Source organism: Catharus ustulatus, chromosome 21 (assembly GCF_009819885.2).
Source record: "Catharus ustulatus isolate bCatUst1 chromosome 21, bCatUst1.pri.v2, whole genome shotgun sequence".
NCBI classification, from domain to species: domain Eukaryota; kingdom Metazoa; phylum Chordata; class Aves; order Passeriformes; family Turdidae; genus Catharus; species Catharus ustulatus.
In genome coordinates this window covers 9,222,594-9,250,563 of record NC_046241.1, presented here as the reverse complement: position 1 = coordinate 9,250,563, position 27,970 = coordinate 9,222,594, and the positions used below count along the sequence as shown (strand labels likewise).

General features: G+C 40.6%; 1 protein-coding gene across 2 annotated transcripts; it reads left to right on the top strand.

Annotated features, from left to right (window-relative positions):
• The first annotated feature begins 11 nt into the window (after positions 1–11).
• C5 (complement C5) lies at positions 12–19,067 on the top strand. 2 transcript variants are annotated; one of them, XM_033077666.1, is made up of 41 exons: positions 12–76; positions 326–518; positions 1,161–1,323; positions 1,617–1,687; positions 2,264–2,355; positions 2,989–3,071; positions 3,218–3,308; positions 3,613–3,718; positions 4,340–4,466; positions 4,687–4,802; positions 5,012–5,212; positions 5,407–5,610; positions 6,031–6,240; positions 6,424–6,573; positions 6,957–7,086; positions 7,365–7,430; positions 7,534–7,734; positions 8,225–8,315; positions 8,470–8,546; positions 9,082–9,221; positions 9,458–9,679; positions 10,181–10,241; positions 10,761–10,850; positions 11,058–11,270; positions 11,394–11,469; positions 11,885–12,044; positions 12,512–12,607; positions 12,885–13,056; positions 13,968–14,173; positions 14,541–14,693; positions 15,005–15,067; positions 15,310–15,391; positions 15,983–16,034; positions 16,375–16,477; positions 16,567–16,641; positions 16,738–16,843; positions 17,044–17,130; positions 17,487–17,576; positions 17,883–17,966; positions 18,316–18,454; positions 18,703–19,067. In XM_033077666.1, exons 1-41 carry the CDS (start codon positions 12–14, stop codon positions 18,830–18,832), a joined length of 5,037 nt encoding a protein of 1,678 aa, XP_032933557.1. In that variant the 3' UTR covers positions 18,833–19,067. The 2 variants fall into 2 exon arrangements, with proteins under 2 accessions (XP_032933557.1, XP_032933558.1); XM_033077667.1 differs by having other exon boundaries at positions 15,310–15,398; positions 15,993–16,034.
• The last annotated feature ends 8,903 nt before the right edge of the window (positions 19,068–27,970 follow it).

Here is a 27,970-nt window from a genome sequence, read left to right as displayed (position 1 = left end):
TCCCTGGCACAATGACTATTTTAATTTATTTTATTGTTCTGCTCTTTTCTGGAACGACTTTTAGCCAAGAGAAAACGTAAGTAGAGGCAAATTTGGAATTTACTGGAAACGTTACTTGGTTGCTGTCCTCTTTTTTTGGGTAAATAAATCCAGAATTTACATAGATCAAATCCAAAGGGCACCATCCAAACAGGATTTTAATTACAATTAATTACAATATCCTGATTATCTGTTTGCTCTCATGTTTGTGCCTGAATTACAAAGGGGAGTAAGAAATCTGAAATAAATACAGTTCCATTGCTGTTGTTTTATATTTTATGTACAGATATGTCCTTACAGCACCAAAGATCTTCCGAGCTGGGGCCTCTGAGAAAGTTGTGATTCAAGCTTTTGGTTTTGAGGAGGGGTTTGCAGTCAATATTGCCCTGAAAAGCTTCCCAGATAAACTTGCTGAGTATTCATCTGCTCGGGTTTCCTTAACTCCAGCCAACAAATTCCAAGATGCTGTGACTTTGACAGTAAGGAATTCAGATTTTCTTACAGTCTTTTTATCCTCACATTTAGTGATAAGTCCTGAAAAAAAAAATATTTTATGGTGAGTTTTCAGTTGTTTAAGCTGGGGAGGGAAGCCTAATACACCGATTTTTGGTGTGAAATTTAAATTACTCTGAACCTAATGCCCCAATTTTTGGTGTGAAATTTAAATTACTCTGCATAAAATCAGTGTAAAGCAACAACACTGAGGTTAAACATAGACTCAAACTATTTCAGAAACATTACCATACTTGCATAACTTTAAAAATAAAGAGAATCAAATCAAAGTACCAACCACAGCAGCAGCTTTGTTGTGTTCATCATGTGCATAAATGGCAGTTTGATAATTTGCACTGTGATAACCTCATTACTGGGCTCTGAATTTTGGTGGTCTAGTTCTGGGCATAAATAAATGCAAAATTTCAGAATATCCATGGCTTAATACTCCAGACCATCCTCTGTCATGTAAGCAAGAATAAATCCTTGTGAGTGTTGATATTTTTATTTAATGATACTCAACCACAGGGTGGTAATTGTTTTTCAGACACTCTTTGCATCAAAAAATATAAAAAATACATAAAAAATATTTTGATAGTCCTCAAAAACCTTTATTTCATCTCCTGCAGGTTCAACCAACAGATTTACCAAGAACAGATAACTCAGACAAGTATTTGTATTTGGAAGCTGTTTCTCCACATTTTACAAGACTTAAAAAAATTCCAGTTTCCTATGAAAATGGGTTTCTTTTTATTCATACAGACAAACCAGTTTATACTCCTGATCAGTCAGGTAAATAATACTTATTTCTCTTGGCTGGTATTTAATTTTTAAAGTCTGCTGACTCTGCCAAGGAATTAGGATTTAAATGTTCTTTGAGCTCTTGGTTGTGTTGCATTGCCATCAGCTGATATTTTATTTTTTTATCAGCAGAATAGTACTTTGAATTATTTGATCATACTGTAAAAGTGAATCACTAAATTAGTAATTTGTGGCACAAAGAGTGAAAGATATTCCTGGGAATTTGTTTAAGATATCAATGAATTTTTGGGTTATTTTGAGATTTCTTGCTGTGATTCTTACAGTGAAAGTCAGAGTTTACTCTTTGAATGAAGAACTGCAGCCAGCTCGAAGGGAGACTGTCCTAACTTTTGTGGTGAGTTGTAACTTAATTTAATATTAATATTTTGTAGCCCTAATAACAAATAAAGGTGGGAAATCATATTGCAATCAATGTTTCATAAAACTCTCAGGTGTTTTTGCAGGTAGTCAGACATCTTTTAAAAGATTTAAAATTGACTTTGAAAAGTTGGATAGAGGTTTTCAAAACCCAGATCTGAAGTTGTCCCAGAATAGAAAAATAAAATTATCTTTAATATCTGGGAAAAGGATTTTTGAGGGAACTTTAATAATATATGGGTTTTATACTGTTTGTTTCATTAGAGATATAAAATAATCAGTATCTACTACATTTTTAGCCTTTTACAATTGGCTTGTTATTACAGTAATTTTTTATCTATTCTAAACATTGCTTTTACTTGGTGGAACCAGAATAAAGTATTTTATCAGAATTTCAGTCTGAGTCGTTTCTACAAATATTTGTGTTTTTATGCTTTGAAACTCTTAAGGAAAATGTGTTACAGCCAGGCTGCCTCTGAAATGCCAGGATGAAAATTCCCCTTTTGATAAGAACAATCTGTAACTGCTCATTCTTTCCTCTTATCATTTCAAGGATCCTGAAGGACTAGAAGTGGATATTTTGGAAGAAAAGGATTTTACTGGAATAGTTTCTTTTCCTGACTTCAAGATTCCTCCTAATCCTAAGTAGATTTATTTAATGTTTTTTTTTAGTGTGAATTATTAACATTGTAATGCCTTTTTATAGTGACTGTGATGGAGTGGTTTGGCATTTTGGGCATGATTTGAATCTTGGAGATTTCTAACATTTCACAGGGGGTGGAATCATGATTTAAATATGGCAGAGTATTCTCCTTAAAGAACAGTGAGTGGTAGTTTTCCATGGCCAACTAAAAAAGGACATTAATGATAATTACAGCTTTCTACTGTGGAGATATAAAAAAGCCATGGGGATTTCATGTTTTATATGTGTTTTATACAAATCACCCAGGAACAGCAGCATAAAAAAAATCTCTTCAGTTCTCCTTTTAGTCTTGAGAGGGTGCTGAAGCATTGCTGAGATGGCAGAAGGATGAGAGCAGGGCCTTGAAAAACTGGCTTATAACTGATTTTATTTTCTGTTTTGATTTCAGTGCTTTAAAATAAGTGTCAAATAATTGGTGATGTATCAAAGAGAATCTGCTCAATAGGCAAAAATCTACTCAATAGACAAAAATTTTCCTTTCTAAGAGATTATTACCAAAAAATATTATTAGGCAGTAATAGTAATTTTTGCCTTTATCATTAGTTTTCATCTTAAAAACTGTTGATATTTCTTAGGTATGGAATTTGGAAGATTAAAGCCAAGTACAAGAAGGATTTTGTGACCTCAGCTGTGGCAAAATTTGAAGTGAAGGAGTATGGTAAGATGTGCCCATGCTGTGAATCTGCATTTTTAGTGTCTGCAAGAACTCAAACCCCTTGAAATGATCATGATTCCTCAGTGGCTGAGCACCTGTGGCTCCATGGATAAAACACCCAAAGTGATTTTTCCCTGCTCCATTTGCAGCAATGCCAAGCTTCTCCATTGTCATCGAGCCAGAGAGCAACTTCATCAGTTCTGATAAATTCGAGAGCTTCAGGATTGTTGTGAAAGCCAGGTGAGGAAATTTGGCTTGGAATTGTGAATATTTTGTGTCTTCTTTCACCTGAGGAATGATTCTCCTGAGTCCAGACTTTTCCTCTTTGCTTTCCTCTTTCATCAAAGTCATTTCTGCTGTGTAAGAGATCTAAGTGACCCTTCTTAAAATTCCCTCCAAGTGATTTTTTTTCAACAGAAGTGTTTAAAATACACAGATATTTGCTTTCCATCTCTTGCCTAGGCAATCATCCTTTTTCAAAAACAAATGCTTTGTTGCAGCCATTAAAGTAATCTTAAAAACATTTGTATTGTTTTATTCTCAGCTATTTTTCCAACAAAAAGCTTCCCCGTGCTGATGTTTTTCTTCGCTTTGGAATAATTGAAGAAAGTGAGAAAAGAATGATGCCTCAGGCAATGCATGTAACGAGGGTAAGAAGTCAAGTTTGTGTAGAATTCACATGCATAACTCAGGAGTGACCCAATCCCACTGAAGTTTTTCCATTAAATTTGGTGAGAATGGACTCAAGGAGTGGTTTGCATCCCCAGCTCCCCAGTGGGGACTTTTGCTGTCATCAGGGGCAGAGAAATGTACTTGGAAATGAAATTCAGAGGCAGCATCTGACACAGTGGTATTTCAATCTGGTGCAATCACTCTCTTGGCCAAGCTGTGGGATTAAAATTTCTGTGAAATAACTTCAGTGCTATCTATTGCAGGGTAGATGAAATCAAATGGAGACAAGCAGATCAAAATGAGATTGGTTTATTCTGGGGAGTCTGCTCTACACTAATTATCCCCTTCCCTCATTTAGTGAAGATATCTCTGTGTTATCTCCCCCTCTTGCTGAGCCCACACACAAACTTTGCAATAAGTGCCATTGGATGATTAATTTAAAATAATTTTAGGGACTAAATAATTCTTTTTTAACACATCTCCACCTCTGATTACCTCTGAAAATAGACAATGAGCAGAAACATACTGGATCTGCATATGGGCTATGTGTTATTTCTAAATTATTGACTGTAAGGTGATGATTTCTATTTCATTTCCAGATGGAAAATGGAGTTGCTAACATCAATTTTAACAGTAAGAGAGCAGCAAGTTCTATAGGCTTTGACAGTCTGGAAGCACTGGATGGCTCCTACTTATATATTGTGGCATCAGTGTTGGAGTCTTCAGGTAAGTTGTTCCTTAACTGAATTTTTTCTTAACACTTCTGCAAATGTGGGCAGAACTAGAAAAGAAACTTTTAAGGTAACTTTCGTAATATCAGATTTTATTTAATATTTAGTTCTTCTTCCAAAGACTTTAAGTAATAACAGCTCGTTCTCATTGTAAAAATGGTTGGAGATTAAATTTATTTTTGATCATTGTTCCATGGGGTGCTATGTTTTGTTAGGTGGCCTCAGTGGAGAGGTGGAGTTTGCTGGAGTCAGGTTTGCTGTCTCTCCTTACAAGCTGAGTTTGGTTGCCACTCCTCTCTTTGTGAAGCCTGGACTTCCCTACTTCATTAAGGTCAGTGCCAGGAGCAGGGGGATGCAGAGTGCAGCATAAACCCCATCATGCACAAGCTCTGCCATTTCCTCTCTGTGTCACTCTGTGTGATACACACACCTCCATTTCCATTCACCTGTACATTTTGTGGCTGCCTGTTGTAGAAGCAGCTGAGAAGCTTGGAAGATTCCTCCTGATAAATGTCCCCATTTCTCTGTCCTGATGAGCAGGTGCAGGTGAAAGACACCATGGATGACTTTGTTGGAAATGTGCTTGTCACTGTCACTGCAAAATCCTTCAGTGAGCAAATGGATGAGACTCAGTTGATATCAGAGGATTCAGAATCTGGGAGAAGAACCACAATCACCAGTGATGGCACTGCTTTGTTTGTTGTTAATATCCCATCAGACAGCAAAATGTTGGAGTTTCAAGTGAGTTCAATCGTTCCATTTCATTATTTCTTCAAGGGTGTGATTATTTCTTTGAGGGTAATGTCTGGAGCTGGCTTCTCTTTTATTAATCCCTCTGAACAACATACTGCAGGATGATTTAAGTGTTGTCATTGCTTGTTTGCTTAGGTACAATTCTGCACTCAGACTGTTCAGACATTTCATTATCTTTCCAGGTAAAAACTGCAGATCCACATCTTTCAGATGAAAACCAAGCAAGTAAAACCTATGAGGCAAGAGCTTATTCATCCCTGAGTCAGAGTTATCTCTATATTGACTGGGCTTCAAATCACAAAACCCTGGAAGTGGGGGATGTCATAAATATTAATGTATATCCACGAAGCCACTACATTAATAAAATCAATCACTTCAGCTATTTGGTGAGTAACAGATGTTTCTGCATAAAATATTGAATTGCAATTTAACAGGGATGGTCATGGATGAAAAACCTCAACAATCAAGAGCTATCCTCAGCATAGAATATGTGCAGCTCAGACAACTGCTTCCTTTCAGATAAAATCTGTCAGCTTTATAGGAAAAATAACAGTCTCATGTTTAAATTTTATATTTATGTGGTCTATTCTTTTTAAAATTCTTGTCTGACATTGACTGGGACTGAGGACAAGTAGTGTTGGTCTCTAGAGCTATTTCAGAAGGTGAAATGTAGATGAAGGGAAAGGAGTGCAGACACAGCACTTCTTTTTAGTGGAAGATATAAATCCAAATAATTATTACACATGAAAAATAGACTGAATATAAAATCTGACTTTTTTATTTTCCATCATTTTTTAAAACTACAGATCACATCAAAAGGGAAGATAGTGAGCTTTGGAACTCAGGAGAGAATTAAGGATTTGGAATATGAACACCTGACTTTTCAGATAACCCAAGAAATGGTTCCTTCAGCACGTCTCATTGTTTACTACATAGTCACAGGAGAAGGAGCTGCAGAGTTAGTGGCTGATTCAGTGTGGCTCAATGTGGAGCAGAAATGTGGGAATAACCTTGATGTGAGTAGCAAAAAAAAAAAAAAATCCAGGTACTGAAATTTGTGGGTATGCATTCATTTTATGGTCAGATTTTATCTTGGACTTACACAAGTTCTTTAACACTTCAGTTATTATAATCTGCCCTCAGCTGGATTGATTTCAGAACATGCTTTCAACATTACCAAAATCTGTTTTCATTTCTAGATTAAGCTGCAGTCAAGCAGAGAGACCCTGAAGCCAGCAGAGGTTGTGTCACTCACCATGAAAACCCAGTCCAGTTCCTTTGTTGCTTTGTCATCTGTTGACAAGGCAATATATGGAGTCACAGGAAGGAGGAAGAGGGCCATGGAAAAGGTGAGGTAGCAGCCATGAAAGAAAACCAAGTTGCTCTTTGTTTCCTGTTCCCATTCAATAACTGATATGTCATGCTCTCAGCCAGCCTGAAAAAGGGCAGGAGGGCAATTCAAGCCAGAGTGAAAGTTGTTTGTTTAAATCTACAGCTCAAAATTCTTAAAATAATTCATTTACAGTCTTTAGAATTCCAATAGAAGTAAATTGTGGCTTTAAAGGCAGATCTGAACTCAGAACTCCACAGACCTGGCCAAAATGAGTTTGCAGTGCTGGAGAGCTCCTTGCTCCAGGTGCCATGGGGACAGCAATCTCCTTAATTCACAAAGAGCTTTCCCAGGCTGTGCTCTGCAGAGCCTGTCCAGCATGGCCCGTGTGCTTCTCCTCAGATCCTGCTGCAGCTGGAGAGGAGTGACCTTGGCTGTGGGGCTGGGGGAGGCCAGAACAACGTGGCAGTGTTCAGGATGGCCGGGCTCACCTTCCTCACCAATGCAAACGCTGATGACTCAGAGGAAGCAGGTACATTCCTGTGTGCAGGCAGGGAGCTGGGGAATTTCTGAAAGCTTCCACTGGCATTCTCAGTTCTTATCTAGGGGATGCATATACTGATGATTTTTGATGGGGGGAATAACTTGTGGAGCAGTTACTGTAATCAAAATGAAAATACTCCTATGTAATTAAAACAACAAACATAAAACGTTTCATGCATTTAGAATGTGATTTTGTGGAGTTATTTTTAAGAGGACAATGCTATTACAAGAGAAGTTCATGCTGTGTGTACTTTTTTTTTTGGACAGGTGAACCTTGCAATGAAGTGTTAAGAACCAAACGATCTGACTTCAAGGAAAAGATACTCAACGAAGGTGTTAAGAATATTCTTATATATACCATTATTTTAAAAAATCACATCCATTTGGAAATAAAAACTTCATCTCAAGGATGTGAATTATTTTATTTTGATTTCAGTGAAAAAGTATCGAGACCCAGTATCCCAGAAGTGCTGCATGAGTGGAGTAAAGAATTACCCAGTGTCTGAGACCTGCAGGCAGAGAGCTCAGAGAATCCGGGGCAGCCAAAAGTGCATTTCTGCATTCACAGATTGCTGTGAATTTGCCAACAAGCTGCGACTGGAAGAGCCAAATAAGATCCTAATACTGGCCAGAATGCGTGAGTATGAGAGTCTGGGTGTGCTGCAGCAGGACAGAGGGGACAGAGGGGATGGAATCTGGTAACCCCCACTGGAGCCTGCCAGGGTCATCCAGGCAGGATTTCACCAGACTCCCAAGGCTTTGGTTATACATCCCTGAAGAGGGATAGGAGAGGAGTTCTTTATTGTGTTCTCTATTCTGTTCACCCACATTTAGAACAAGCAGAGCAGCAGTCAGAGAGGGTTTATTTTATTTATCAAGAATAAACTTGAATGCTAAATTTGAATCCTTTGCCCAAGACAGCCAGTGGGTAACACCTCAGGAAAAACCTTTGGGAGTGTCAAACTCCTTGTCTTCCATTTTCTCCCTATAATTGCCTATTACAAAGTGATCTGTCAGGATATTGGACAGGTATTCACATGTGCAAAGGGATGAGATGGGATTAACACCGATTTTTTTGCCTTTTCTTGTGTCAGGGTTTTTTCACTTGCTGTATTTGTGTTCTTCAGATTTTGAGGCTCTCTTGGAACTGGATGAGGCTCAAGTTCGTAGCTACTTCCCTGAGAGCTGGCTATGGGAAGTTCACCAGGTTTCCTCAAGGTACTGCTTTTCTCAAATCACCTTTATAGGAAGGAAAATTAAAATCCAGAATTCCTGCTTTCTGGCTCAGGGCTTCTTAGAGTGTTGCTGGTGATGATCTGTTGTGTTAACAGATGGTGAGTGGTAATAAATGTAAAAAACACTTTTATCACAGGTCCAAGAGTCTGTCTGTCACCTTGCCTGATTCCCTGACCACTTGGGAAGTACAAGGTGTTGGCATTTCAGATAAAGGTAGGTACTGCAGCCCAGCCAGTTTGGAGCTAAAGAGTCAGGAAGCTTTGTGGACCCTCTGTTTTTGACACTCATGTTCACTTTCTGCTTGATAGACAGGAAAACAAACAAAAATATGTATTTTAGGGAAAATAAATCAATTAATGTAATGTTGTGAGTGTCAGTGGCTGGGAAAACAAAGCCTGTCTTGTGTGTGACAGTGAGAGTAAGAAGAAAAAATATTGAGTAACTCTTCCCTGGACAGCTTTCCATTGTCCTGCTGCTGTAGCTCAGGGACTTGGGATTTGTTAATCCAAGCAGAGAATTTCTTTGGGAAGAAGAAATCTGAAGAACCTGGTGTGTCATCTGGGGTATGAGGAGTGGTGAGAGCAGCTTGGATCAGGAAGCAAAACCTGGGAACTTTTAAAAAGCTTGGACTGTTCAAAGTACACTCTAAAAAATCCTAAATCATCACCAAAGTATGTCAAGACCTTTTCAAACTTGTTTATCAGAAGGGTGGGTCAGACACTCTGTTTCATGTTTTTAATTCTCTCAGGTATTTGTGTGGCTGCACCTTTGGAAATGACTGTTGTGAAGGATGTCTTCCTCAGCATTTATGTTCCTTACTCCGTGGTACGGGGGGAGCAGATCGAGTTGAAAGGATCCGTTTATAACCATAAGGCCTCTGCAATTAAGGTAATTTGTGTTAATGACTCCTGTGCAAAGATTGACATTGTAAACCAAAAAACCATTTTCTCTGTAAGTATCCAGTATGAACAGATCCTTGGGTGAGGTTTCTTCAGTCCTTAAGCCAGTGTTGTGTGTGCAAACAGAGAAATAACATTCCAGGAGCAGTACAGGATTTCAATTTGATATTTCTCTGGTGTTGTACCTGCCTGGAAATGAAACATGAAAATCTTTCCACCTTTCAGTACTGTGTTCAAATAGCAGCTGGAGATGGAGTCTGTACCTTTGGGGATTCTGCAAGTGCTAGATGGAGGATGCAGAGCTGTCAGTTTAAGAATCTGGATGCTGGTTCTTCCTCAGCAGTTACATTCAGGATCCTCCCGCTGGAGCTGGGTCTGCACACTGTCAATTTTACATTGCTGACCCCCAGGAACAGTGAGATTGTGGTCAAAACTTTACGTGTCGTGGTAAGGAAAAAAAAAATCTCAATGTTTTTTAGCATTTCTGAGTTTCAAATTGGGTTCAGTTGAGTCAATGTAGAAATTTTGGTTTATTTTAATATTATCACACGATGTCCTTGGATTCATTGAGGTGTGTGCAGGGGAAAATGAATGGCTGAGTATTTCAGCACACTCATTTTTAAACCTTGATTAGAAAACTGAAAGATTATCTGTATAAAAAATAGGTTATGACTTTGCAAAGGTACTCTAAGTTGTTTGGTTTCAATTTTCACTGAAACCAAATTTTTTCCTTTCCTAAGGTTTAATTTAAATATTTTGTTAAATTTTCTCAAGAGCTGTGTGAGCTAGAACACTAAAATTCATGTGAGACATCTGTACAGCAGTTAAGTCAAACTCAGCCACAGAAAAAGAAGATAATACTGTGGGTTTAACCTGTTGTTTCAGCTGATATATTTGATTAAACAAAAATATTTCCATTTTCTTCCTCTTTCCTCATAATGATCCCAGCCAGAAGGCATTAAGAGAGAGCTCCATGCAGGTTTCACTTTGGATCCACAGGGTGTTTATGGTAAGAGAATTGATGAGGTGTCTTTGTGTTATTTTTTCCTGTTCTTGATAATCAGGTTTTTTAATAATGTGAAAAACTTGGAGTTTCTCCTTCCTGAGACAGTGTAAATCTGTCCTTTCCCAAGGACTTCCTGCCTTGGCTTAAGGAAACTTGGATTCATTTCTTAAAGGAATCTTTAGATTTATCTTTTAGTGTGACTGCAAGCTTTCCTCAGCTTTATTAGTGGGACTAGAATATGTTCTCATTTAACCAAAAAAACCACAAAGTTGAGCTCCGGATCAGATTTTTTTTTGGTAACAGAAGAAAGATAAAGAGTTTGCACCTGTTCCTTTTCAAAGCTGGGTCTTGTTTGCCTGAGCATCTGGGAATAGTTCTGGTTTTCAAGTTTTGGTTGCTGAATTCTCAGTTGTAACCCTCAATCTGTCGGTTACAGCTGAATCATCTGGTGATTTAGACTGTGCAGTTTTTTTGATTTATCTAGTTATTTATTTATTTATCTGTATCCATCTTCAATTTCAGGTTCAATGAAGAGACGGCAAGAATTTCGATACAAAGTCCCACTAAATCTGGTCCCTAAGACACATATTGACAGAACTGTCAGTGTAAAAGGTAAATAGACACTTTTAGCACACTTTTCCTCCTAGTTAGTATTAAGTCCATCAGATTTATTCTTTTTCTTTTGGGAGAAGGCTTTGCAAGCCCCTTTTAGTGCAGAGCTTTAAACACTCCCTGAAGAGCGGTCACTGCTCAGAGTCAGATTCTGCCCTTGGATTCTCTTTCCCAACCTAATCAGCTTTGGGGTTTTTCCTTCCACAGGACATCTCCTGGGTGAAGTGATTGCCACAGTGCTGAGCCCCAGGGGCCTGCAGATGCTGACCAGCCTGCCCAGGGGCAGTGCAGAGGCCGAGCTCATGAGCATTGCCCCCGTGTTTTATGTGTTCCACTACCTGGAGCAGTTGGATAATTGGCGTTTGCTGGGCCCTGAGACCCTGAAATCCAGGACTCAGATGAGGAGGAAGATGAAAGAAGGTAGAAAAATCTACTTCTTCTCTTGCTTCAGGGTTGTACAGGTCCTTTGCTAAGGGTGATACATCTGAGGGAACAAATATAATTCTCCTAACTTCCCTTGTGCCTGGTGTATCCATCCCTCAGGAATTGTGAGCATCTCTTCCTTCAGGAATGCTGACTCCTCCTACAGCATGTGGAAGAATGGACAAGCCAGCACATGGTGAGTTGAAAAGGGTTTGGGTTGGGAAAAGCCTCATTTCACTGCCTTGCTTTCATATTTTCAGAGTGTGGTGGTAGATTTAAGCAGTGCTTTCAACTCTGAAGAATATCTTTTGTTTCCTTGCTTTCACTTGCCAAACCTTTTCTTTGTGTCCATAATTCACACCATGACAACCAAGATGGCTTTGGGATGCAATGAGTTCATACCCTAGAACACAGGAACTGATCTTGTTTTAAAATTATTTCAGTAATTACTGCCCATATGTTGAGTTAAATTTAAAATTAATCTTTATTATCCCTTGGAACTGTGGGAGTGTGTAGGAGACAGAATCCTAAGCAGTGTGAATTTGTGGGTGCCCTTGGCAGTGTGGGAGTTCCTGCCAATCTGAACAGGATCTGTTTGCTTCCCTTGGCAGGCTGACAGCTTTTGCTTTAAGGATCCTTGGACAAGTGAATCAATACATTGATCTTGATCAAATGTCTGTTTGTGATTCCCTCCTGTGGCTGATTGACAACTGTCAGATGCCAGATGGGTCATTCAATGAATTTTCAAACTACCAACCAGTGAAACTGCAGGTATGCAACCCAAACATTTTCTGTGCTTAGGCAGTAAAAGATGAAGGCACCAGGAGATAAAGTGTTGTAGCAGTGCAAGATATTTTAGGTTGTATTTCATCAAAACACCCCTTCAAGACAACTTTTCTCTTTATTCTAAATTTATTTAAAGCCCAGCACAATCTTGCAAACTTTTCTGTTTTCCCACAAAAAGTGACTGCTTGCCACTTCTTAATATTCAGAAAAAGAATGTTGAGGTTCATTTCTCAATCTAATAGTCCTGGCTTGTGAATAACTTCATATATTTTGGTTTCTTTTTCACAAATGAGCTATTACCCTCCAAAGAGTTGATGTATTTTCAGGTTTAACTAAACTGATAGTTTTTACAGGAATTTCCATTTATTTCCACACCTGAACAGTGGAAAGTTCAATTTATTTAAATGAACTTTAATTTCTATTTCATTATTTTTACTATTTGATTTTTGTAGGGTACATTACCTCGAGAAGCTAAAGAGAAATCTTTGTATCTCACAGCATTTTGTATTATTGGAATTGACAAGTCAATGAAAATATGTCCTACTCAGGTAAACATTATTTTTATTTCTGCCAGCGGGCATGTTCCAGGCTTCTAATTTCTTCCCTTTTCTTTAACATTTGTTTTTAAAAATCAAGAGTGTTTTTTTGCTGTTTCACAGATTTATTTGCTTTGTTAACCTTTGTCTTTCAAAGTCAACAAAAGAACAAGGAATTATTATAAGATTTTGTAGAAGACATTCTACATCTGTATGCTCTTGACAGAGAAGATGTTTTTCTTTAGGGTCAGTCTGAAGGCTGTGAGCTGTAACCTGTCCATGTTTTCAGAAAATCCAGGATGCCAGGAGCAGAGCAGGGGGTTATCTGGAGCAGAACATGCAGCTGGCCCAGAGCCCTTTCACCATGGCCATCACTGCCTACGCCCTGGCCCTGCTGGACCCCAACCAGCGCGCGGCACGGGAGGCGTTCTCTGCCCTGAAAAGGGAGGCTTTTGTCACAGGTACTGCTCAATTCTCACTGCTCCTGAGGAGCCCTGTACCACCCTTGTGACAGGCACTGCTCAATTCTCACTGCTCCTGAGCAGCCCTGTACCACCCTTGTGACAGGCACTGCTCAATTCTCAGTGCTCCTGAGCAGCTCTGATCCCATCAGCTGCTCTGCACCACCCTTGTGACAGGCACTGCTCAATTCTCAGTGCTCCTAAGGAGCTCTGCACCACCCCTGTCACAGGCACTGCTCAATTCTTACTGCTCCTCAGCAGCCCTGTACCACCCTTGTGACTGGTCCTGCTCAATTCTCAGTGCTCCTCAGCAGCCCTGCACCACCCCTGTCACAGGTACTGCTCAATTCTTATTGCTCCTGAGCAGCCCTGTGCCCATCAGCTGCTCTGTACCACCCTTGTCACAGGCACTGCTCAATTCTCACTGCTCCTGAGCACCCTGTGACAGGCACTGCTCAATTCTCAGTGCTCCTGAGCAGCCCTGATCCCATCAGCTGCTCTGCACCACCCTTGTCACAGGCACTGCTCAATTCTCACTGCTCCTGAGCAGCCCTGTGCCCATCAGCTGCTCTGTACCACCCTTGTCACAGGTCCTGCACGACTCTCAGTGCTCAACTGCTCTGCACTACCCCTGTGACAGGCACTGCTCAATTCTCAGTGCTCCTGAGCACCCTGTGACAGGCACTGTTCAATTCTCACTGCTCCTCAGCAGCCCTGATCCCATCAGCTGCTCTGCAGCACATCTGTGGTGTGATCTCTGCATTCAGCACTTTCAGGTTTTTAGCATACAAGTGGTTTTCTATCCCTGTTAGGTGCACAGTGAGTTCCTGCCCATCTCCTGGCCCTGAGTGGGCAGTGCCTCAGCTGTGCTGGTGCTGTGCTTGCATCTGAAGCCTCTGCTCCTCCTGCAGGTGACCCTCCCATCTACAGGTTTTGGAAAGATGCTTTCAAAACACAAGACCAGCCAACCCCCAGCTCTGTCACTGCACAAATGGTTGAAACCACAGCCTATGCCTTGCTCACTACTTTGCTAAGAGGAGATGAAAACTATGCCAAGCCCATCATCAAATGGCTCTCTGAAGAACAGAGACACGGGGGAGGATTTTATTCAACTCAGGTGTGCTTTTACATATTTTATCCTCATTCTTCAAGTACCAAAATCTGAAATACTTTTTCCTATCCCTGGAAATTCAAGGCCAGGTAGGATGGAGCTGAGCATCCTGGGACAGTGGAAGGTGTCCCTGGAATGAGAGGGGCTTTGAGGTCCCTTCCAACCCAAACCATTCCATGATTCTGTGATGTGAACATTTTAAGAGGATAATACAATTAAATGACCACACTGCCAACATCCCTGGGTATGGGATTAGCATCAAGTGACTCCATTGCCATGATACCCTTGGTCTCTGGGAAATCTTCATTAATATGAACTGAAATTTTATAAATAGAATCTCTGGAGTTAATTCTTTATAATTGATTCCTGACAGGACACTATCAATGCCCTTGAGGCCCTGACTGAATATTCCCTTCTGGTCAAACGGCTGAATTTGGACATGGATGTTAGAGTATCCTACAAAAATGGTGGAGCCCTAAAAGTGTTTAAACTGACAGAAGACAATTTTGTGGGAAGAACTATGACAGTGAGTGAATAATACTGCTTTAAAAAGGGAAACCAGAATTCTTAACATCCTGATAAATGATTATTTGAGCTTTGAAATAGCTACTAAAATAGGAATGTTTTCTTATAACTGGTAATAATTTTCTTAAGCTGGTAATAATTTGGTATAGAAAATGTTTTAGTACTTTGCTTATCTGTTGGATTTAATATATTTGAATATTCATTTAAATTTCATATTTCTGCAGAATCTGTTATGTATTTGAAATATCAGCTAACCTGAATTGTTGCTAATCTTTATTATTAATTAACTTCTGTCTCTCACCAATCCTTTAGGCACCTTTGGAAGATGATCTGTATGTAAGCACTGGCAGCAGCACTGGCATAGCTACAGTGAATGTAAGTATGCAACCAGATTTTCAAATTTAATTTCCCTTTTCTTCATATGCTGTAGTTTTGCTGGAGATCTCCCCATTTCTTTCTGTGCTGATCATTTATTTGTTCTGCTTTGCTGGTGTTTTTATATTACAATAAACCAGACTTGTTTATATTCTTCCTAGTGTGAGTTTTCACAGTTTTATGCCAGTTTTGAGGATTGTTTAATGCTGCTTCTGTTTGGTCTGATTTATTTGTGTGTGCAGGTGAGGACTGTGTATAACACCATTGGTACTTCTGAGGAGTCCTGTAACTTTGAACTGAAGATTGTCCCAAAGAGAGATGATGGTAAAGGGTTAATGTGATTTTAAATGTTGCTACTCAAGTCAGTGCAAAAGAGGGAGGGGAAAAAATCCTGGGTTTTTAATGAGTGTTTTTTATTAAGAAAGAAATAAATTCTGCCACTTTCTAAATGCAAAACTGGAAAAGAAATTGCTGGGAGCTTTTTAGCCCTGTTTGAAATTATTGCCTTTTTGTGAATAGAATTAATATTTAATTTGTTTATGTTAGGTTCATTTTTAGTCATTTATGGAAGAGTTTTTACAGGTGGGAAGTGAGAAAAAAGAAATATTTAGGGGAGTGGGAGGGGTTACAGTAAGTTCTGCAAAGTACTGAGAGTTCTAGTCCAGTTACAACAGACAGCATCAAATTCTGAGTGTAAATAATATAAACACCCAATAAAATACATTAAACCTTAAATCTATCATTTCACCTGAATTACCAAGGAGGTAAATGTTGGCTAGATAATGAATTGCTATAAAATTACCCACCAAAACAATGCAAATAATTATCTCCCACCTATGAAAATGCTTTGTGAGAGGTTTGGGCTGCTGCTTCTGGAGAATTCTGAAATTCTCTGGCTCTGCTTGGTCTGAACAGGTCGCATGAGAGGAGATGGGGAGCCCCTGGGGCGCCTGGAGGCTTGTGCAAAGTGAGTGCAGCTGTTTGTTAATTGTTGGGGTTGTTTATTAATGATCCCACCAGCTTTCCTGAGCTTTTCTTTCTGTTCCTTCACCATTATGGAAACAGAATTAGAACCAGGGTTGTGATCTCTGTGGGAAGGAGTCTTCAGGTTGGGTTTGGGTTCTCCTGGAGTAAGCACTAAAAGCTTCTTCATGTGTGATATTGGCATGAACCTGGATCTGCTTCATTATGAGTTCAGTGTGGCCTAAATGTTGACAGAATTTCCTCAGGTTTTCCTGGGATGCCATTCAGATTTCTCTCTTTCCTGTCAGTTGGAATGAACTGATTTTGGCTCTGATGTCACCCAGGTACAGGCCCAGCGCCAGGGAGCCCCGCTCGGGGTCTGCTCATGCTGTGATGGACATAGGGCTGGTCAGTGGAGTGGAAGCCAATCCAGAGGATTTATCTACTGCAAGTATCAACAATCCTTTTACTCTTCCTGGCTTTGTATGACAGAGCTGTAACATTTGCTGCTCTTGGTCTTTGTCTGTGCCCTGCAGCTGGCGAGCGGCGTTGATCAGCTGATAGCAGATTATGAGATAAAAGATGGGCACGTTCTCCTGCAGATAGACTCTGTATGTTACCCCTTCCCTCACTGTAAGCACTGCTTTTACTCTTTGCAATCATTTTGCCTCCTTTGGAGCTCCTCCATTCATGTGTGTCTCCAACAGGTGCCAGCTCACCAGTTCCTGTGTGTTGAGTTCAGGATCAGTGAGCTTTTCCAGGTTGGAATGCTGAACCCTGCCACCTTCACTGTGTATGAGTATCATGCACCAGGTGTGTGTTCCAGCTCTTCACAGCCTTGTTTGCCTTTTAGCTCTGCATTCCTCCCAAAGAATTACATTTTTCATCTTTAATAGATTTTTAAATCCGTTTTATTTGAAGCTCAGGTGACTTTTGACTTGCCAAGTTTCACTGTTGATGTCTTGGACTTTGATTTTCTCCATGTATTTGTTATTTCTTTCTGGATCTTCTAGATAAAAGATGCACCATGCTTTATAACCCCTATGGAAATGAAAAACTCGTGAGATTGTGTGAAGGAGATGAATGCAAATGCATGGAAGGTAAGCTTTATTTGAAGATGTTTTTTCATTTTACTTGGTGGTGAAATTCAGTGTAGTGCTTTGAACAAAACCACACTGAACATAAAGAAGTCCTCATAAGAACACAGCTGTTTCCCCTCCAAATTTTACATTGAAAAAGAAATTTAAAGCCAGTGTGATCATGGAGGTCTGACTGCATTAAGTGCAGTGTTTGAGTCTGTTATTTTGTATTTTAAATATTCACTGTTCCAGCATGCAGTCCCACACCTCTGGTGTTGCTCAGTTAATTATCCCCTGCAGAATGATGGAAATCCCTGTTTTCTCTGAGGACATGTGCTGACATTCTCTCAGCTCTGCCTTTCCCTCTCTCCTCACAGCTGAGTGTGGGAAAGTCCAGGAGAGGCTGGACAGGTCCATCAGTGCAGAGAGCAGGAGGGAGGCTGCCTGCCACAGGGACACTGCTTATGGTAATGGGCTTTCACTGCCCTTTCCCCTGCTCTGAAGTGTTTGTTTGCTGCAAAACATCTTGTTCAAATTAGAGCTGCAGTGAGTAGAAATTCAGTGTGGGTGCCACAGTAATGTAGAGAAAGGTGAGTTCTACCCTCAGATGAAGTGTGGCTGTCACTTCCCTGTGCTTTCTGCCCCTATAACCTGCATTCCCAGAAATCAGAGTTGGAAAGGGACACAAAATTCCCCTCCTGAGCATCTCTGGGACGTTCAGGGTGCATGGCAGGAATAGGAATAACCAGGTTGTGCTTGGTGTCATTCTGCAGTTTACAGAGTGAACATCCTGTCTCGCAGTGAGGAAGGGTTTTTTGTGAAGTACTCTGCAAATCTTCTGGACCTCTACAAAAGGGGTGAGTGTCCTGTTCCATGATTCTGCTCCTGGGGGAGAGGAGCTGCAATGTTCTTGGGAACTCACTGTTGCTCAGAGGGCCTGTGGAACCAAAGCTGATGTTCTCTCTTTTTTGCTCTGAGCTTATTTCCTTAATAGAAAATTATTTAATGTTCACAAGGCTTATTTACCACTCAGATTTAATTGAAAAATCTTTTACAAGAGACATTTTTTATCATCACATTTTCCTGTTATAGAACAGTGGCTGTGCAGTACTGTGGAACATTTATAATATATGAATTACTGGAAATTCTATCTGTGTAATTGTCCAATTCTTGATTTTTTTATTTTTGTTTTTTTTTTTACTTCAGGGCAGGCTTTTGCTCAAAAAAATAATGAAATCACCTTTGTTAAAAAGAAGACCTGCACAGATGTTGAATTGAGCCCAGGAGAGCAGTATTTGATCATGGGAAAAGAAGCCTTGAAGATAAGCATTGGTTACAGTTTCAGGTAAGTCATTTACCACCAGGATATGCTGAGATTTAATCTGAAAGTGTTTGTATGTAAAAATTCCTGTGAGGCACAGAATTGATTTCATGTTGAAAGTATTCAACCAACAGTCACACAATTATCAGATGTGCACACTGACAGCAGGATTAGGAGCACAGAGCAAGCCCTTCCATATTGTTTTTTTTTTTTTTTGACATTTTCCTTCCCAAATCTTAGCAGCAAATGATCATTTTCTGCTGTCTTCTTAGATTCCAGTACCCTTTGGACTCCAGCACTTGGATTGAGTGGTGGCCTTCAAACAGAGCCTGTACATCCTGTCAGGAGTTTCTGAACACAATGGATGATTTTGCTGAAGATCTCCTCATCAGTGGCTGTTAATTCACTTGGACAGTTTTTAAATTAAAAATCCAGATCAAATCTCATTGAAAAGAAGAAAAATCCTCACCTATTTATTAATTCTTTCTGAGCTGAACACTCATTAATAGTGGAAGTGAAAAGTTATCTTGGCATGTGTTTTATGGCAATGTTATTGCAGCAGAGTAATGTTCAAATATGATTTTTAAGCTTGGATGAGAAAATAACAGACTGGTGCAAAGACATTTGAAGTCAAAAGAAGTGGATTGACTGTACAAACAAACATAGAAAGCACTGTCTTGTCATTAAACCCAAGTTTATCAGAACATAAATGCATGCAGCCACTTTGGAAGCTCTCTGTGAAAGAAACTTTATTCCTTAGCTTTTCCTTTTGTACTCTTTTTTGGAATTCCTGCATTTCCATTCCTGACAGTAACTGATGCTGGTTTTATGCTCTGCTTTCTTGTTTAAAAAAAAAACCAAACAAAATTCTTCAATCTTATGTGTGCCTTTCATTATTTGTGTTTTAAGATGCATTCAACTGAATCAACATTTCCTGTAACTTAGGTGGATTAAAACAAAAGTTACTTTGCATTTGCTGACTGAATTTGACAGTTAAAAATCTCGCCTTGCCTCCAGGAAAGTGGCAGATGAAAGGCCAATTTTCCTGCTCCCAGCTCCTGGCACAATTCACCTTGGTTCCCAGTAAAACTGAGAAGAGAGTTTGATACAAAGTACAGTTGCACACATTATTATTTATATTGAAGAGCTGCCCAAAAGCAGCACGTCCAAGAACTTTAAAATTACTGTTTTCCCTCTCTCTTAGGAATGTCTCAATCCAGAACATTTAAGATGTGGAAAGAAGATAGTCACAGATGATGCAATTTTTAATTTTGGCTCTGTGAGTATTTGACTTTTTTTTAATCCTCCAAACTTTCTAAGAAGCACAAGAAGCTCACACTGTGTCCAGTAATAACTGGGTATAAATTCCAGCTGCAGGGGAATGCTCAGTGGGGCTGTCTGGGCAGGTCACCTGTAAACATTTCTGCTTCTGACCTGGTGGCTGTGTATTGTGAGCCCTAATTATGTCTTTAAATGACAAGGAGCATCTCTTGTCTCCACAGGTGACTTGTGACATTTAGGTTCTATTGATTTTTAGTGAGCCAGACTGCAAAAAAGGCTCCTGAAGACCAGTTATTGAAAAATAACACACAAAAATGCTGCTCTTAAATATCAAATTGTAGTCACTTAAAAAACAAACAAAAAAAACACAAAAAAAACCAAACAAACAAAAAAACCACTACCAAATTTTAATCTTATTTGTTATCTCTGTTTCTGTTTGGAATTAACCAGTATTTCACTGAGATCAGTGAAATCCATGAGATCCTGTATTTAAATGGGAACATCTGTACAGATATTTAACCATGTGTAGGTGGAGGTGTGTGCAGGTCCCAGTGTCAGCAAGATTTGCCTTCCCCACGTGGCATGGCTTGACTTTCACAGCAAAACCACCTGGGGGGAAGGTAGATCTGTGTCTTCATCTGCTTCCACTCCAATTATGTTGGGAGATTTCCACAGGGCCTCATCAGCAGGGATGGAAATGACATGGGAGTGATTTCAGAACTCAGAGCCACACCACCCTTGGTGCCTCATGGTCACAGAGTTCTGGGGCACTAAACAGCCCCAGGATGAATCCCAGCAAACGTGGAAATTCTTGGAATAATCACTGCTTAGGTGACTCATCTGTATTATGAAATGGAAATTATTTCAAAGCACATTCTGTCCTTCCAAGCCTGCTGTGGATTCTGGACACCAGAGCTGTGCTTTTCTCTCTGAATTGTACACAGTGTTTTTCTGTTCCTTGCTTGTTTATGTCTGTGATGTGCAAGTCTCCAAATGTTCCAGCCTTTGAATTCCCAGCCAACAGCTCTAGTGCTTCCAGAAAAACTTGCATTTCCCTGCCCCAGTGCTGCAGTGCTCCCAAAGGCCAGGCAGAGTGAGGTGACTGCTCTGCCTGCAGGGATTGAGGAGCTGGGTGCTCCTGCCCACCTTTATCCCCCTTTTCCAAGAAAATGAGTGACTGACCTTGCCTGCACTGATAATCTCTGAAAGCAAGGCTCTCCAAGGGCAATTAAATAAGTTTGGGCATTATACTTTTTTTTTTTGTCCTTTCCACATATTTCCCTTTGAATAAGGAACCTCAGCAGATGCCATTCAAATGTGATTCTCCCTGGATACTCTTGGCAGACCTGAGTTGGTTGAATTCCAGAGATTATAACAAATCTAAGGGTTAATGCTCTGTTATCCTTTAGCTCTTTTTAAAATATCAATTTCTCTACACTTCCATTTGAATTTTACTGGTTTTTAGGCAGTTAAGCATCACAAAATGAACGAATTTCTCTTTTCATTGCAAGCAGAAATTAATCTCAATGACCCAAGCTGGTGAGTGGCTTGAATAGCCCAAATTCCACCCTGCTGAGCACAGTGACACATGAAACTCAAACTTTGGTCTGGCTGAAAGCTGCTGGGCTGTTCCAAGGAGCTGTGACAGATTTAGGGACAGAGCCAAAGGGTGCCTTTCTGTGACCATTGTTTCCCAAGCAGGGAAGAAGTGATTTTGGGTGTAGAATCTTTCAGGACATCCCACAAGCTCTAGGTAGTCTTACTCAGCCAAGTGTTCTGTCAAAAATGGTGTGGAATTGGGAATAACCAACAATTTCAGAAGAGGAATGGTAAATCCCTCTTGCAGGTTGATATTATTACTTCTGAACAGCTCCACAGTGACTGTCACAATTCTCTCTTGGCTGAGCCCAGCACATTTATTAAATACTAGGTGGAAGAGAGGAATGCTCCCATGAGCTGGGAGGGTGCAAGTCCAAGTTACCACATAATTTTTGTTTTGTTGTGATGCTCCACTCTCATCTGAAGTTATTTGGGATGGGAGAAATATTCACTTCAGCACAGGGAGCTGGCTCAGTGCATCTGGGCAATGCAAAGGCAGAATATCACACCAAAATTCTTTTCTGTATTTGCACAGCAGTGTGGGTGTTCAGTGTGGGGACAGTCTCTCTGCAATCCATGCATAAAATCCTTAATAAGATTCCTTTCAAGTTCAAAACTCTTTTAATAAACAACATCAAACATCTATTTCCACTTGGGCAATCAGCTGGGAGGGGTCTGTGCATCCATTTACAGCAGGGGTGTGCAAGAGATGAGTGAACACAGAGTAGGGAAATCCTTTTTGTCTTTTGTATTTTGTAATTTAAAAAAATCTCTGTCTGGGAGCTGCCAGTTTGCTGTCCATCCATGGTGAGTTGTCTCATTTGACCTACACAAGATTATTTTCAGTCTGTGTAAATGTGAATGTTTAGCCATGTCTCCCAGCAAAATGTGTTCTTAATCTGCTGCTGAATTCTTACATCAGAACACACAGAAATTGAGCATGGCTGTCAGCTCTTTTCCAGTAAAACACCCACCTTATAGGAGTTACATATGCTTTCAATTTTTAGGATATTTAATAATGTTTTCATCTCTAATTAGGAGAAATGTCTGGGTTTGGCTCTTTCGTTCTCCTGGGAACCAAGAGTTTGGTTTTGCCAATTGCTGGATCATTACAGAATTCCAGTCCTTGTGTTAAATTTTGCTTTTCAAGTTCTGAATGAACTTGGAATTTGGATACGTGTTTAAGCAGCAACCGATTTCCTGGAAAATACTAAACTGGATTAAACACCACAGCTCTCATTAAAAAAACATTCAAGTGTAGAAAACAATAGCAGAGAAATCCTGAGTAAAGCTTGCTCTATTCAACCCTTTCTTTTCTATCTCAGGAAATATTTGTTACACTCAGGGGGTTATTTATAAAATGTTATATTTACCCACATTCAGAGCTAGAAGTCACGAAATGCAGATTATTCCTAAGGTGCTGGGGCTCAGACTGTAGTTCGTTTGTTTATTTGCTACTTGACAGCTAAAAGGGGCAATTTCTTTTACTAGCAATGTAAACAAAAAGTTATATTTGACCCACTTTAAATCAGCTGAGATATTAAGCCCCCAAAATTGGGATTTACAGTGGAAAATCTATTTTCTCTCAAGGGCAGCAGCCCCAGTGGTGCCAGTTTAAAGGACTCCAGAGCACACAGAGGTTCAGAGCTGGGTTTTGTGCTCTGAGGCTGCTTCCAAGGAGCCCTGACATGGAATTGTCTCATTTGGCTTTCCAAGAGGGGCCCCAGCAGCACATTCTTTCCACTGGCAGTTTGTACCATGAGGAGCACATCCCCAGCTAGAGCAAACCAGTGTCACTGAAATCATTTTGGAGGAGCTACACTTGATATCTACATCTGCAGGTACAGGATTTCTTCAATTGCAGCACAAAAAAAAACTAATGGGAAAATTGCTTTGCAAAGAGGAAATGTGTCAGGAACACCTCACCCATCCCCTCTGAAGGAGATGCTCGGTGCACTGTGCCAGTTTGTACCTGATGAAAGCTGATTTGCAATTTATAGCCATCAAGTGAGGTGTTGGTGACAGGCTGGGCCTGAATGGCAGCTGTGACTGAAGTCATTCCTTCACTGCATGGCTCAGTTGTCTCTGCCAGGCTCTGATTAGCCAGGTTTCCTTCATTATTTATAAAAAGCAGGATGCCATAAAAATGTCATTTTCACTGCCTAAATCATAAAAATTTCCATTAAAACCTTCTGCCATGAGGTCCTAGAGAATATTCATCCCCAGGCTCTGACAGGGAGGTAGAAATGGTTATTCATTCCCAGCAGTGGTGAATTCCAACAGTTTGCAGTCACCAAGCTGTGTGATGTTAAAGGTTGGGCTTTTTTCTAAGCTTCTGTTTTGGTCAGGAATCTCAAAAACAAGGTAGGATCAAAAGCTTCCTATGGAACCAGGAGGGATCAAATTAATCCATGGCATGGTTGAGCAGGAGCCCATGGATTTGTAGCAGAAATTGGGGGATGTGTCTAAAGCTACCTGAGCTCCTGTGCATCCCTGCCCTGTGTTTGTGCTGATCCTGCCAATCCCCGTGCCCAGTTCTGAACTGGGATTAATCCCAGCCCAGAAACACCTCCCAGGAGAGTCCCTGGGCTTTGAAACAAGATACTCATAATAAGAAAAATGGTTGGATGTGACTGTAGAGAAGCAGATTTAGGAAATGCTGGATTTCCTTCCAGCCCATACCTTGCCCCAAGGAACCCCAAGCTTTGTTTGTGAAACCTCACCCCAATTCCTGCTGCCCCCAAAGCCAGGCTTTGGTCTCTTCCAGGCTTCCAGTGTTCCTGTCCCTGCACACATGGGAGCATTCCCTGGGTACCTCCTTTGGGATTTCAGCCCCCAGGATGTGATTCAGCTCTTGGACATGGAGCTGCAAGTTTTGTTTCCTTGGCTGGATTCCAAGGGCGCTGCTGGGAACACGTCTGGGATTTGGGGATTTTGGGATTTTGGGATTTTGGAGTGCCATCACTGGCACAGCTGCCAAGAGGTTTGGCCTCACAGGATGGCTCTTTTTACTCAGGAGTTTGAACACTTACCTATTTCCCCTGTCCAGAATATAGCCTGTTACTCTTTTTCCTACTCTCCCCACTTCCAACTGCAATTTTTCATTCAGGCTCCTCCTATGCTTAGAATTTCTTTTCCTTTCTCCTTGAGAATCCTTAAGAACATCTTGGTTTGGGAACACTCAGGAGTTTTCCTTCTTACTGTAGCAGTGTTTTAGTGAGGGCTTTGGAGCTTTGTTTTTCCCTGACAACATCTCTAAAGAGAATTTTGTTTTCCCCTTGTGAAACCTCAGACAACACTTGGAACGTCTGTGTTCCCTGGGTGTGTTTCCCATAAAATACAGGTACAAATAGACATGTCAGTGGTGGTGTGGAAATTACTCAGGATTATGAATCACACTGAAAAATACTATTGGAAATCTGAGCCTGATGCTGTTAGTCATTCTGCAATAGCAGAGGGAATTGTGGGCTCAGTGGAAGAGATGCAAGTTAGTGCAGAGTCAGTCTTTCTGCTCCTGACATGTGGAAAACATCTTCCAAACCTCTTTTTTTTTCACTGTTATTAGCAAAAGGAGCAGCTTCTGAAAGGGTTAAAGGAGATTTGCCATAACCTTCACTTTCCCCTCAGTTCTTGTCATTTATGAGATTTAATGGAGATATTAAATAAATCTGATGTTTCCTTTTTCTGTTTCCACTAATTAGTCGCAGTCAGTCAATAGAATATCCACATTTTCCCAGCTGGTTTAGAGTCAAAAGATACTGAATCTGAACTTGTTTTTTCATGTCACATCCAGAGCTTTGGAAGAGTGTTTTGGCAGATTTCCCTGTGGGCACAGCTCCCATTCCCAGAGTTCTCTCCAAAGCATTAAGAATGGAAAGAAGCAGCTCAGAATTTTCCAGTTTAGCTCAGGCTCTGTGTGTACATTAAGGGAAACAGAAGCACAACCACAAGTAGAGCAAAAGCCTTCATGTGGCCAGAGAGCTGAGCTTCAACTGGGGGAACTGGCACAAACTGGGCTCAAACACTGCAGCCCACGTTTGTCCTGCTCTGGGGGGACAGAGGCACCAGGAAACTTCTCCAGGGGAACAAAATCTGCCTGGTGGCCTAAACTCAGAAATAACTCAAGGATTTTACTCTGAAATGCTCTTCCTTGTAGGAAACCATCAAGGCCACTGTGATAGAAGGGAAGAAACACTTTCATTTTCTCCCTGCTCTTCATTGTGATTCCTTGGCTTGTAGAAACTGCTTGAGTGAGTGATTGAAATAAGCCACACAGATATATTTATACATATTTATATTTATATTTATATTTATATTTATATTTATATTTATATTTATATTTATATTTATATTTATATTTATATTTATATTTATATAGACGTATAGATAGATATAGATATAGATATAGATATAGATACAGATATAGATATAGAGAGATGCAGATATATAAAGATACAGATATAGATATATAGAGATATAGATATAGTGTCTAATTTTGGGTGTTTTTCTCCTGTCAGATGTTGAAAAGGTGCTCCAGAGTATCCATTCTTTGGAGGAAAGAATTCCTAGGATAATACTGTCTCACAGAGAACATGGTCTGAGAAAAATCTTGAGGCAGAGCAGGGATGAGGAAAATAAAATTGATTCCTGATGTCTCTTTGAGGGTTCCAGTCCAGCTCTCATGAAACTTAGTGGGAAACTTTCCTGCTCTTGTAATGAGAGCTGGGCTGGTCCTCAGGGCATCACCATAATAAAGCAGAGCTGGTAGGGACAGACAGATAAAACTGAAATATGTAAAAAGATTTTATTAGAGACAAGAAGTTGAATTGAGGCAAAGCTCTTGAGTTTGGTGAGGATAACAATAATCAGATTTAATGATTCTTCCTTTTCTGATCTCAAATTGATGGAACCTCACAGACACTCTGATCCATTCAGAAAATAAGTGATAATGTGAGAGTTACAGAGCTCTGAACAGGCAGGAATGGGGACTTGAGGCACTGAGCTCCAGTTCCTAGAAGTACTGAATCTCATGGCCACTGGATTTGCTTTACTAGCAAATTTTCTTTCCTGTGTTTTAACCATTTTTCAGGTTTTCCTAGAAAAAATGCACATTTCCAGCTAATTTATACTAATTTATGTTTTCATAGGATGAGACATCCCTATCTTAAACATCTCTCTGAAATGCAATTCTCCTTTTGACTGAAGTCTTTAAAACCCAGAGCATCTGAGCCTAAATTCCATTTTCAATGTCCTACGAAATTTGTAGCATTAAAAGTCTCAAGACCTTGGCTTATTTTTAAAAGGTGATATTAAATATATGAATATATTCCCTTATGCACTTTTTCCCTAGGATATAAAATGATAATTCCCCTTAAATAGTAACACAGTGCCCTGCAATGCTGAGCACTGCTGGAATGGCTCAAAGTAAAGTTCAGCTTCAAATTTTGATCTGTCTCTGAGCCACATCCTGTTTTCAGTTAACTGATCTCATATGGGGGAAATTCACCACAGGAAATCTCTCTAGTTTGGAAAGTACCAAACCTTATCTTTAGTTTCTTTGTGTAATTCAGCACCTTTGGAGACAGAGGTGTAACAGAATGACAGAAACTTTCAAGAAGTCTCAAAGCAAGAGAAAAGGAGTGAGTTAAGGGCTCAGGGAAGAGGTGGAGCTGCCACTTCATCCCTAAACCTGACCCTGTGGTGTGACACTGATCATTCTAAAATTAACATCCTACACCTCTTTGTGTCCCCCAAAAAACCACATCCAGAAATATTTTCATTTCTGAAAGAGATTTTAACTCACATCCTGGCAGAAACTGCCTGGTCCAAATTAAGTTACAATGAATGCTAGCAACTCAAAAGAGAGCAAATGGGTCAGGCCAAGGCCTGACTGGGGCTGGATCACAGCTTTGAGTGAATGCCCAGCCCTGCTGACTCTGAGCTACAGAACTACATCAGATCAGCACCTGCAGATGTGCTGTGGATCAGCACAGGAGGAGGGAGTGGAGCTGAGCTCTGTGTTGTGTGCTGTGTTGTGTCTGCCTGTGCACAGCCAGCATGGGAAGGTGCCAGACTCTGCAGACACTGCAATAAATCCCTCAGCAGGGACCCACACCCACAGGTACCTGGTGGCTCCTGTCAGGACAGCAATTCAGTGAAGCACCTAGAGAAACACCTCTGCTTTTTATTTTTAATTCCGAGCAGGGCCTCACCCCCAGGGATATTCCCCACAAGGAAGAGTGAGCAGATTTGCATGTACAACTCTTTTTCTGACTGAGCCCTCTGCCAGAACCAGAGAGGGTAGCAGCAAGGGAGCCGTGTCGGGGTGAGCAGGACCTTCTGCCGACAATGAAACTTTGCTTTGTAGAATCTCTACTGCGCTCTAAGAAGGCTTTGCAGACATTCCCAAACCCCTGAATTTCCCTGCTGTGCCAGCCCGTGCTGTGTTGGAGGGGGAGGCTCAGCGGGGCTGCCCCGCCGAGGTTTCCCGGAGGCTCGGGGGGACCCGAGGCTCCCGTCCCGGATTTGGGGCAGGGGCTGCCCCGGGCACCGGGGGTGTGCAGGGGGTGCTGGGGCTGTGGCCGCGCCCTGGGCAGGCAGCACTTTCTGTCTGAGTCTCCGCTCACCATGGCACAGCCAGCTCCGCTGCGCTTTCAGGAA

Bases quoted from the DNA above. Each gene is read 5' to 3' on its own strand.
- C5 (XM_033077666.1), top strand. From the start codon at position 12: ATGACTATTTTAATTTATTTTATTGTTCTGCTCTTTTCTGGAACGACT. The intron at 1,324-1,616 runs GTAAATAATACT...TGATTCTTACAG, and splicing joins TTATACTCCTGATCAGTCAG to TGAAAGTCAGAGTTTACTCT. The intron at 7,431-7,533 runs GTGTTAAGAATA...TTTTGATTTCAG, and splicing joins GGAAAAGATACTCAACGAAG to TGAAAAAGTATCGAGACCCA.